Source organism: Heloderma suspectum, chromosome 3 (assembly GCF_057233095.1).
Source record: "Heloderma suspectum isolate Gila_16-S chromosome 3, 16-S_ref, whole genome shotgun sequence".
Taxonomy (NCBI): Eukaryota; Metazoa; Chordata; class Lepidosauria; order Squamata; family Helodermatidae; genus Heloderma; species Heloderma suspectum.
Window position 1 is genome coordinate 238,582,115 of NC_139460.1, and position 12,068 is coordinate 238,594,182.

The window sequence follows — 12,068 nt, forward strand, 5'->3', positions numbered from 1 at the left end:
CAAGGTTACACCAAGGTCCAGATATAGACAGAAAGATTCAGGGGAAGAGAGCTCTCTTCCCCTGTGAAGAACACTAGTTACAATGTTCTATAAACCAGTGGCCAGACTGCAAGAAGCCTCCACCCCTTCCTGGGGGCAGGGTGGAGGGTGTGGAAGAGATAACAGCGAAACAGGTGCCAGTGGAGCAAAATTAGCCCGAGCTGGGCTTCATTCCAAGTGTAGCAGGAAATGACTGACACCCCCAGGAATTTCTGGCACTGGTGTAGAAAAGGCCAGTGCCAGAAGGCTCTCCAACCTTTTTGGGCCCATGGGCACATTTGGCATTTTGAAAAAGTGCCCTGGGCACCACCACAAATTAGCTGCTGTAGGGGGGTGGAGGCCAATCACAAAAACATTGGAAGCGTCCTCCCCGCTTATCTTTGTGTGTGTATGTGGATATGTACCCTGCGTGTGTGGTATTCACTCTGGCTTCTCTCTGGATCCTTCCTTCCTTCCTTCCTTTCTTCCCTCCCTCCCTCCCTCCTGTCTCTCTGGCTCCCTCTTTCTCTCTCCCTCTCCTCTTCTCCCCCACCCTCCAGCTCCATTTCTCTCTTTCTGACTTCTTTCTTTCTTTCTTTCTTTCTTTCTTCTTCCCTCCCTCCCTCCCTCCCTCCCTTCCCTGGATCCTATGGTCTTTCTTTCTTTCTTTCTTTCTTTCTTCCTTCCTTCCTTCCTTTCCTTCTCTCTTTCTCTTTTTTCCCTCCCAATAAAGCCAATTGAATGATTCATCCAATGGTATTAATAGGGAGAGGGGAAAAACAGCTGGAATGGGGGGCAAAGGTCACCCCCACACACTCCAAGGACCCTGTTCCTCCAAGGGTCCTTGGTGAGGGGTGGACTTCGCCCTCCCCCTCCAGTTATTTTTCAGCAAGGGGCCTTTCTTCTCCCTATTAAATACAATGGAGCAATTTGTCCATTGGTTTTAATAGGGAGGGGAAAAGACCCCTGCTGAAAATCATCTGGAGGAGGGGTGAAGTCCACCCCCACACCAAGGACCCTTGGGGCAACATTGTCCTTGGTGTGTGTGGGGTGACCTTTGGCCCCCATTCCAGCCTGTTGCCCCTGTGGCATTTTTGGATCTAACCCATACAACCAACGAAGTTTCTGTGTGAATTACACTCAGTGGCATATGAAATGACTTCATTCTCAAAGAGGAAGTGAGACTGCACTGTGTTCAAATTACCCACTTATACTATGCACGACAGTTAATGCGTATACAGCATGAAAAACTAACAGACCATCATGTATAAGAAGGTGTGGCCTCAGGTTACGCTCCTTCAGAATTTGGCATGCTGCTGGTGCTGGAGCAGTGACTTCATTCACCACAATGTCAAAGCCAAAACGCTGCAACTTTTCGACAAACATATTCCGAGTAGCTTGAGTTTCATTGGTGCAGAACCGCAACTTCAGGCCAGATGCCTTGATCCTGTCAGAGCCAAATTATGAGACATTAAAATCAATCAGCTATAGAATTCAGGATTTACATTGATTCTCTCAAAGCCTATGAATACTCCAAATACTACTTTAAGGGTTTTACCCTTAAAGGCGGCCTAAAAATAATTTTTGATGATGATGATGATGATACATTTTTAAGAAGAATGAGGTGAGAATAATATATTTGAAATCCAGATGTAAATAACTCAATTAATAATTATTATACAATAAAAATGAACAGCATACAAATATAGATATAAAGCTGCCACTTTGGGAAAACTTGTCATGCCATATAAATAAAATTGGCCTTACAACACGGAACATAAATGGCTGGGCCAGAATCCTGCAGGACCCTGAATCCAAAGACTATCTTTCTTCCAAGGATATTGTACTGCTACAAGAAACATGGGTCCAGGGGATTTTGCTGTTTAACGGTTTTCAATCATATTCTATTGGAGCAGTCCCTGGGGAGGAACATGGAAGATGTAAAGGAAGTTTAGGAATCTTAATTGCTACATCTTTGTGCGTAAGCACAAGGATGCTGCCATCCTATAAACAACATGCAATGGCTGTCCTTGCTCATTTTGCTCGATGGGATCTGTTGATAATAAATGTTTATCTTCCCCCTCAAAAGAAGAAATTACAGATTGGGGAAATTTGGGCAGAATTTGAAGCATACGTAGCAGTTCTGCTCCAGTCCTATCCCAATACATATGTGGTTTTGGGAGGGGACTTTAACGCCAGGATGGGTCCAAGTGATCACACCCTATATTCCCAGCAAAAAGCTTATCCCCCTACACCTAGTATAAATGGCCTTCCATTTATTCGACAATCTAAAGATATAAAATCTAACTACTCTGGGCTCTTACTACATCAATTGATTACAAGGCTCAACCTGCACATTCTGAATGGTGCGTTCGGGAAAGACCACCCAGCGGAATTTACCTATCTGACGGGAAACAGAATGAGTCAAATAGACTATCTTATTATATCAACAAACTTGATTCCCTTTTTGAAGGACATGGAGGTCGTCCCAAAACTTCACAGTTATCAACTCCCAGTCTTATTGACTTGGAAAGCCCCACACCCCTATCTACGAAGTGCCAATCGCTATATGCCTATGATACTCCCTGAGGGGCAAGCTTACTGTTGTGTCAAATGGACCCCAAGGATGGACATGGAATTACAGGCAGTACTTGCATCAGACAACATGCAAAACATTAAGACATCTCTAATACTTAACACCCAAACAATGAGCCTGGTGGAATTTTATCAGAAGTTAGCCCGAGAATTGAAACAAGCCTTCACTCGGAGAGCAAGGGTCCCTCAACAACGGCACCATCCAACCTCGAAGCCCTGGTTCAATAGGGAATGTGTTCAAGCAAAAAAAAAGCCTTACAGAAGGCCTATCAAAAGTATAAATTTAGTTCTGATCTGAAGGCGGCTCAAGATCTTCTTGAACAGAAAAAATCCTACAAACAGCTACTCATACAAAAGAAAAAGAAGGCTTGGAAGGAGAACTCTGTGAAACTGATTCAAGCAGTCAAATCTAAGGATCCAACCATGTTCTGGCGGTTGAGAAAGATCTCACCAATTTGTGGACCAGCATTGCCAGACTGTTATATTCATCCAAAGGCTTGGGAGAAGCATTTCTATCAATTATACAAGGATTCTGATGCTGCCCACGTGGCCTGGAATATTGCGCTTGAAGATGCTCCGCCTTGGCCCCCGGTCTTGACCTCAGAAATTTATGATCTAGCTGCCCAAGTGAAAACAGGCAAAGCACCGGGCGAAGATCTGATCCCTCCAGAGGTGGTCAAAAACAACATAGAATGGTGGGCAGTGTTGCTATTCTCCTACATTGACATGACTGGGCAGATACCAGAAGATTGGGGCTCTGCCATTATTGTTCCTATATTCAAGAAGGGAAAGAGAGACGACCCTGCAAATTACAGGCCCATCAGTTTATTAAGTATTATTGGTAAATTATATGCCAGGCACTTATATAGGAAGCTAAAAGACTGGCTGGAACAGGATATGATATTGGCGGAGGAGCAGGCAGGCTTCAGGGAGGGTCGCTCTACCATAGATCAATACTTGGTGCTACAGCATCTCATTGAGAAATGCATCTCAAACAAGGCCACCTCGCTCTATGTAGCCTGTATAAACCTTAAGGCAGCTTTCGACTCTCGAGGGTCAAACTATGGAAGAAATTAGAGGCCTCTAACATTGATAGGCGCCTGCTCCTACTCATCCAGATTCTATATAGGGACACCTCCCTTAAGGTCAGATGTAGTGCTCACAGCCACCTTACAAAGGCTGTTCCAACACAAAAAGGGGTTAAGCAAGGCTGCATCCTCGCCCCACTTTTGTTCAACTTCTACATCAATTTAATGGTAGACCAGCTAAACCATACTGATTTTCATCCCCCCAAAATTGCGGGTGGCACATAACTACTTTACTATACTCAGATGATGCAGCTATTATCTCAAGGACTCCAATTGGGCTTACAACAGAATTGCGTTGACTGAATACTGTGAGGAAGAAGATCTGATGATCAATTATCAAAAAACAAAAATCATGACTTTTGCAAAAAGACCAAAAATTAGATCATGGATGATAAACCAGCACAAGATTGAGCAGATCTCCCAATTCAAATATTTAGGGGTAGTCTTTCAAGCATATGGTTCCAGGAAGGCTCATGGCGAATATGTGGCGTTAAACACACAGAGAAGCTCGGCAGCAATATCACAATTTATGAGAATGAAAGGCGACCACTATATCCCTTTAGCCCTCCAATTAGACCAAGCAAAAGTACTAGCGCAATTATTGTATGGCTCCCGATTGGGGCCTTTCCCGAATACCCAAATATTAGAACATGTACAATCAAATTTTCTGAGGGCAATACTGGGTGTTCCTAGGGATGTCTCCAATGCAAAGATAAGATTAGAGACTGGCCAGATCAAAATTGAAGCTAGGGTTTGGGTGGCTATTCTTGTGTACCGGCTTAGACTGTCATATTTTCCTACTGGCCTTGCCCCACTAATTTTGCAAGACGATTTTAAATCCAATTGGATTCAGTCAATTGAACAGAAAATAACTTTCTTGGGTCTTCCCTTGCGGACTTTATTAAATATGGGCTTTGAACAGGCAATGGAGACTATCAAGCAGCACACTGCAGATATTGAGAAACAAAGTGACCTCAATAGTGCCCCAGAATTCTATCTTAGGGAGGACTACAGATACATCGTAATAGCTGCAGCCTATCTTGAACAACTGGAACTGCATAAACATAAAAGGGCATTTACCTTGGCCCGCCTAAATGGACTCCCCTCAGCAGTTTTGGAGGAACGGTACAAAAAGATCCCCTGATCAGGCCGCCTTTGCCCCTGTGGCATGGAACAGATAGAAACTACAGAGCACGTTTTGTTGTGGTGTATATTTTATAGAGATATTCGTGCTGCACTCATCTCCCGACTGATGGATTGCTTTCCAGGTCATACAGGACAACAACATACCTACATATTGTTGTCTGATACTAATTCGACATTTACATATAGTGTCGCCAAATTTTTTGAGGCCACAATAGGTGTTCGAAGAAGGATGCTGAGGGAGCTCAGACTTACCTAGCTGGATGAAAGATAAAGTCTGGAGAGTAATGCCATTCACCCAATATGGCTAATATGCATTACATTAGTACTACACTGTGTTGAAGTGTCTGTTAATTTGATTGGGGATTATGGCAGATAATTTTAATGTAGTTCCTTTTGGGGGCTGGTCTTTGACCGTAATAAAGTTCTCTCTCTCTCTCTCTCTCTCTCTCTCTCTCATCTATCTATCATGTCATGCCAGTATATGCCATTGGCACTGGGCTAGAGGTCACATATGCTAGCACTACGTCAATAGCATAAGCGGAGTGGCAGTGCTGGATAATGTGTATACACACACACGCACACGAACATACATATATATATATATATATATATATAGCGTGCAGGATCTCCGCTATGAGCACATTCGAATTCAATTAATCAGTTCTCTATTTAAATGTAAGCATTACAATTATTGCCTTATAACAGCAGCTAAAATCACAAGGGACTATACAAAGATTAAAAATAGAGCAGGTCCTCCAGGCTTCATTAATTGCATTCTGTTTTTTCATTAAGCCGGAATCATTAGTTTTGAACAAGATTTGAATATGTGCAATGTGTTGCAAACTGGACTGAAGACTGGACAATCAGAATTCAAACTCCAAATGTCTGGCACTGTTGAGTACAGCTCATATCAACCTTTTATTTGAATTTTATTCTGCATTATCTCAAGGATTCAGGGTGGATCCCCTTTTTCCCCCAACCAAAAATATAAACATAATCATAGAATAGTAGGGGTGGAAGGCCATCGAGTCCAACCCCCTGCTCAATGTAGGAATCCAAGTCAGAGCATCCCTGACAGATGGCTGTCCAGCCTCGTCCTGAATGCCTCCAGTGTGGGAGAGCCCACTACCTCCCTAGGTAATGGGTTCCATTGTCGTATTGCTCTAATAGTCAGGAAGTTTTTCCTGATGTTCAGCTGGAAACTGGCTTCCTGTAACGTGAGCCCACTATTCCGTGTCCTGCACCTCTGGGATTATGGACAGAATTATGATTATGGATAGAAGTTTGCAACATTGTTCAGGAGGCGGCAACAAAAAACGTCCCAAAGAAAAAGAAAACGAAGAAGGAAAGATGGCTGTCTGCTGAGACACTGGAAGCAGCCCAAGAAAGAAGGAAAACAAAAGGCAACAGTGATAGGGGGAGAGATGCCCAATTAAATGCAAAATTCCAGAGGTTAGCTAGAAGCGATTATTTTTAAACAAGCAATGAGTGGAAGCGGAAGAAGAGAATAGAATAGGAAGGACAAGAGACCTCTTTCAGAAAATTAGAAACATCAGAGGTAAATTCCAGGCAAAAATGGGTATGATCAAAAACAAAGATGGCAAGGACCTAACAGAAGCAGAAGAGATCAAGAAAAGGTGGCAAGAATATATGGAAGATCTGTATAGGAAGGATAATAATATCGGGGACAGATTTGACGGTGTGGTCAGTGAACTAGAGCCAGACATCCTGAAGAGTGAGCTTGAATGGGCCTTAAGAAGCATTGCTAATAACAAGGCAGCAGGAGATGACGGTATCCCAGCTGAACTGTTTAAAATCTTGCAAGATGATGCTGTCAAGGTGATGCATGCCATATGCCAGCAAATTTGGAAAACACAAGAATGGCCAACAGAGTGGAAAAAATCAACTTATATGCCCATACCAAAAAAGGGAAGCACCAAAGAATGTTCAAACTATCGAACAGTGGCACTTATTTCACATGCCAGTAAGGTAATGCTCAAGATCTTGCAAGGTAGACTCCAGCAATTCATGGAACGAGAATTGCCAGATGTACAAGCTGGGTTTAGAAAAGGCATAAGAACCAGAGACCAAATTGCCAATATCCGCTGGATAATGGAGAAAGCCAGGGAGTTTCAGAAAAACATCTATTTCTGTTTTATTGACTATTCTAAAGCCTTTGACTGTGTGGATCATAACAAATTGTGGCAAGTTATTGGTGGTATGGGGATACCAAATCATCTTGTCTGCCTCCTGAGGAATCTGTATAACGACCAAGTAGCAACGGTAAGAACCATGGAACAACAGATTGGTTTGAGATTGGGAAAGGAGTACGGCAGGGCTGTATACTCTCACCCTACCTATTCAACCTGTACGCAGAACACATCATGCGATGTGCTGGGCTTGATGAAGCCAAGGCTGGAGTCAAAATCGCTGGAAGAAACATTAACAATCTCAGATATGCAGATGATACCACTTTGATGGCTGAAAGCGAGTAGGAGCTGAGGAACCTCATGACGAAAGTGAAAGAAGAAAGTGCAGAAGCTGGGTTGCAGTTCAACCTCAAAAACACCAAGATTATGGCAACCAGCTTGATTGATAACTGGCAAATAGAAGGAGAAAACGTGGAGGCAGTGACAGACTGTCTTTCTAGGCACAAAGATTACTGCAGATGCTGACTGCAGCCAGGAAATCAGAAGACGTTTACTTCTTGGGAGGACAGCAATGACAAATCTTGATAAAATAGGTAAGAGCAGAGACATCACACTGAGAACAAAGGTCCGCATAGTGAAAGCAATGGTATTCCCCGTAGTAACCTATGGCTGCAAGAGCTGGACCATAAGGAAGGCTGAGTGAAGGAAGAGAGATGCTTTTGAACTGTGGTGCTGGAGGAAAATTCTGAGAGTGCCTTGGACTGCAAGAAGATCAAACCAGTCCATACTCCAGGAAATAAAGCCAGACTGCTCACTTGAGGGAAGGATATTAAAGGCAAAACTGAAGTACTTTGGCCACATCATGAGAAGACAGGATACCCTGGAGAAGATGCTGATGCTAGGGAAAGTGGAAGGCAAAAGGAAGAGGGGCCGACCAAGGGCAAGGTGGATGGATGATATTCTGGAGGTGACGGACTCGACCTTGGGGGAGCTGGGGGTGGCGACAGCCGACAGGAAGCCCTGGCGTGGGCTGGTCCATGAAGTTACGAAGACTCGGAAGCGACTGGCCAAATAAACAACAACAAACACTCTGGGATGATCAAGAAGAGATCCTGGCCTTCCTCTCTGTGACAATAAGGGACATTCTTTCTTGTGCTCTTGGAAGTTCTGGACACAGAGGAACATTCTTAGTTTCATGGGATAGTGCCATATTGCAAACAAAGAACCAGGCACTATCCTTGATCTTAGGGATGGAACTTTCTGACTTCATATAGATTCACATCTACAACCCCAGCTGCTGTTTTTGCAGGTAAGGTACTAGTAGAATCCAAGGGAAGCTCAAACTGAAACATGATCCAAGCTAGAAAACTACAACTAAAGCTGCAATCCCACAAACATTTCCCTGGAAGTAAGCCCTATTTGACACTATGGGACTTATGTCTAAGTAACATGTAAAAGCTTGTACTGTAAGTATCTCATCCATATATCTTATTTTCATATTCAAAATGCAGAGCCTCCTCTCAGAGGTCAAAATCTAAGAACTCCAATTTTAATGAGGCAAAACACATATTTTTTACAGTATGGTGTGTGTGTGTGTGTGTGTGTGTGTGATTTTTATACAATACAATTGATTGTATAAAAATCAATTCAGGAAGATATATCCATCAGAAGCAACTCTGAAAAACATGATCCCCAATGGGAAAACCAAGTTATGACCATTTCAAATATCCAGAGATGTCATCTCCAAATTCATCCTTTGGTATTATTTGTCTTTCCTAATCATAGTTATGTGAATTATCAATTACACTTAGTGGTTAATTGCCCTTCATAAAGATAGCTCTTCTATTTTAAATTAGGCAGTTAATATATTGTAACTAATAGCATCCACTTGTATATTATAAATATATCTTCATTGATTGGAGCAACGAATGTGAGAATCACTCATGAGTTAATGAAGCAATTGAGTAAAGAAGTGCAGCGTGTACCCAGGGAATAATTATTGTTAATTAATTATGATGTGACCTTCTCAGAACAATGAACAATTGGTATGACAGTTAGATGACAGTACTTCACATCTGTTATTCCAAATATAGTTTAAACTGGAGTATAAACACAATAATATATTTTACATTCAAAGGCTTTAAGAATAATTATTATACTATTCAAACAATCTTACTTAAAGTGTAACTTATCAGATATGTAACATAATAATTGCAGGACATGATTGACTTGAACATTTGTTCATTCATTCAGATGCTGATGTTTACTTAAAAAGTCAATGCATAGAAATCTGGACCAATGTAAACCAATCAAATTGTATGCACATATGAAGGCCCCTACATGGATTGCAACAGATGCAGCCAGAGCCAGCCCAAGAGATTTTGCTGCTTGAGGTGGAACAGCAAATGGCATCCCACCCTCAAAGGCTGGCCAAGTTAGTTTGGAACCTGGGGCAGAAAGTTCTAAAGGTAGCTCTCCCTGGAAGTAAAAATACAATAAACATACAATAACTAATGATTTTCTGCCTTTCATGACAGCCAAAATCAGATTGTTACCACTCTGCCTAATGGTAGGGCCAACCCTGGACACAGCAATGTTTTAATTCAGATCAAAGGTACAACCATCATTCTGGATGGACGGTGTGTCAAGTGTGCTGCACCAGCATGTTAAATTCAACTATATGGGGACTTTATCCCTGTGCTATGGAATTAGTGGAGTTGGTAAGGAAGGCACAACAACTGTGGCACAAAACAGCAATACTGGGCCAAACCCACACTCTACTGCGTACCTCTTCTTTGAGGTACTTCCCTATTCATTTTTCTTTTTTTGACTGCTACTATCCATGACTGAAGGACCTGCCATCTGAAAACACCCTAAGAGTTCTGGCTAAAAAATCCTTTCAATAAAGAGAAGGGGAAATTGAGCATTAGGTCTGACATCTACACATTTTGAGAACACCTACTTTTCTTCTCTCTCACTGCCAACATTTTGAAAACAACGAAGTTAAGGCCCAGCACAGAATTAGATCAACAACCAAAAGGGAAAAGGACAAAGTACCCCACCCTCATGTGACAGAAATAAACAGAAGTAGTACAGTTGCATAACATCAATTTTTCAATAGCTTAGTATCAATAGTTGATAGATCATCCAATACTTTCCAGGACAAATAGCAACTCCAAGAGGGTGATTTTCATTGGGACTGGCATGGGGGGAAAGGGTTAAACCCCCATCTCCATGTACCTTGGTCCCAATCCTGATTGGCCCCCCTCTCACCATTGCTATTTAAATGCTAAAAACTAGACTCGTTAATTGCAATCATGCAATTAATGTCATGTCTAGTTTGACCTGGAATGAGCAATACCGAATATTATAGAGGAAGCATACAACAATGTCAGGTCACAGTGGAATACTCCATTTTATGTCATTTGCTTCAGATAATTAACAGTATGACACTGTTGATCATGCAATTAAGACAGAAGTTGCGGACAATTCTTATTTGTGACCCAATCACAACAGTGGATGCCAAGGGATGAAGCCAATTAACTGAGGCAATACAAATTAACCTCATGATGTATGTCCACAAAAGTCAGTATTCAAGTGATATGGGCTGGATTCTTATAGAGAAGGGGATTTTGTAATCCTGATTCAACTCCTGGCATTAAATCTTTATCATGACCCCTGTGATAGTTCAGAAGCAAATGTACAACACATGAAGTGAGAAGTGACAAGGCTCAAACCTGCCTGGTCATGTCCAACTAGGAACCCCATCCTTTCCAATCTCAGGTGGGTATAGTCTGATTAGGGCCAGAGTGCCCTTAAGGTTCTAACCATCTAAAGTAAGGGGGAAAAAAACCACTCCTTTTTATTACTTTATCAGCAGCTCTAGAACTGAGCTTCGGCACTGCCAATAGATTCCAGGACTAAGCCCACTGAATCCTGGCTCAAGTATAATTCTGCAAGGTAGGCTGCACCTTCAGTGTTGGGAAAGGGCTGTAGCTCAGTGGCAGAGCGCATGTTTTGCATGCAAAAGGTCCCAGGTTCAATCCCCGGCATCTCCTGTTACAGCTAGGAAAGAATCCTGCTTGAAACCCTGCAGAGCTGCTGCCAGTCAGTGTTGAGTCGACAGGACTGGGCTACATGGACTAATGTCTGACTCAGTATATGGCAGCTTTCTATGTTCCATAGTTTCCTATGGGTGCTTTTTTATTTAAGTCTGCAAGTTACCGCTCTTGTCAACCTGTATTATATTAGTCACTACCTACTGTCTCAGTTTAGGAAGAAATCCTGCTTAGGAAGAACATAGTCTTTCCAGAAATTGACATTTCGCGAAACCGCTATTGAAAAGCAACTCAGGATTCCTCCTGAGGCCCAATCTACATGGCCAATTTAGTGAGGAGCAAAAGCACACCGTGGTCATTTGTGACAGGTGATGCTGTCGCCAATCTGCAGCAACCCCGCAGCTTCCCTCTGGAAACTGCATTTTCATGAAGTTGTTTTAGTGCATTGTTTTCCTTAAACATGGCCCTTGGGCAGTTCTGATGCAGTCTGCCCCATCCCCCCACATTTAATCCTGGGTGTGACCTGGCAGTGAATATTAAGGGATGGGGCCACCCCTTTCCCCCCCTTTCCTCTTTTTCCCCATTCACAGTAGGGAGCTTTTGGACACAGGCTTCCTTTCCCTACTACTTTGCAGTAGTGCATTTTTCCCATTCACAAACTATAGCCTATTTTACTCATTCATTCACAATATTGCAGTAGCCTGGTTTACCCATTCACAATCTATAGCCTTTTTTAACCATGCACAGTGGCGTTGTTTTAACCATTCACAATATCACAGGGGTCCTGTTTTCCCATTCACAATATCGCAGTAGCCTGCTTCACTGATTCACAGTATCAATGCAGTACTGTTTTCCCATTCACAATAGTGCAGTAGCCTGCTTGACCCATTCACAATCTGTAGCCGTGCTGTTTTAACCAGTCATGATATTGCAGTAGTGCTCTTTTAACCTTTCACAATATCCCAATGGTGGATGAAAGGGGAGAGGTGTGGGGTAAACTACAGGGACTTAAT

General features: G+C 42.5%; 1 protein-coding gene across 7 annotated transcripts in view; it reads right to left on the reverse strand.

Moving 5' to 3' along the window:
- Positions 1-12,068, reverse strand: part of LHPP (phospholysine phosphohistidine inorganic pyrophosphate phosphatase) — a 265,744-nt gene that overhangs the window by 231,794 nt on the left and 21,882 nt on the right. For all 7 annotated transcript variants that reach the window (XR_014788783.1, XR_014788784.1, XM_084841524.1 and 4 more), the window contains exon 2: positions 1,278-1,465. Coding sequence is in view for 5 of the 7 variants with exons in the window: in XM_084841524.1 (XP_084697650.1) it covers positions 1,278-1,465 (188 nt within the window). In the remaining 2 variants the exon portion in view is untranslated. The remainder of the gene's footprint in view (positions 1-1,277; positions 1,466-12,068) is intronic.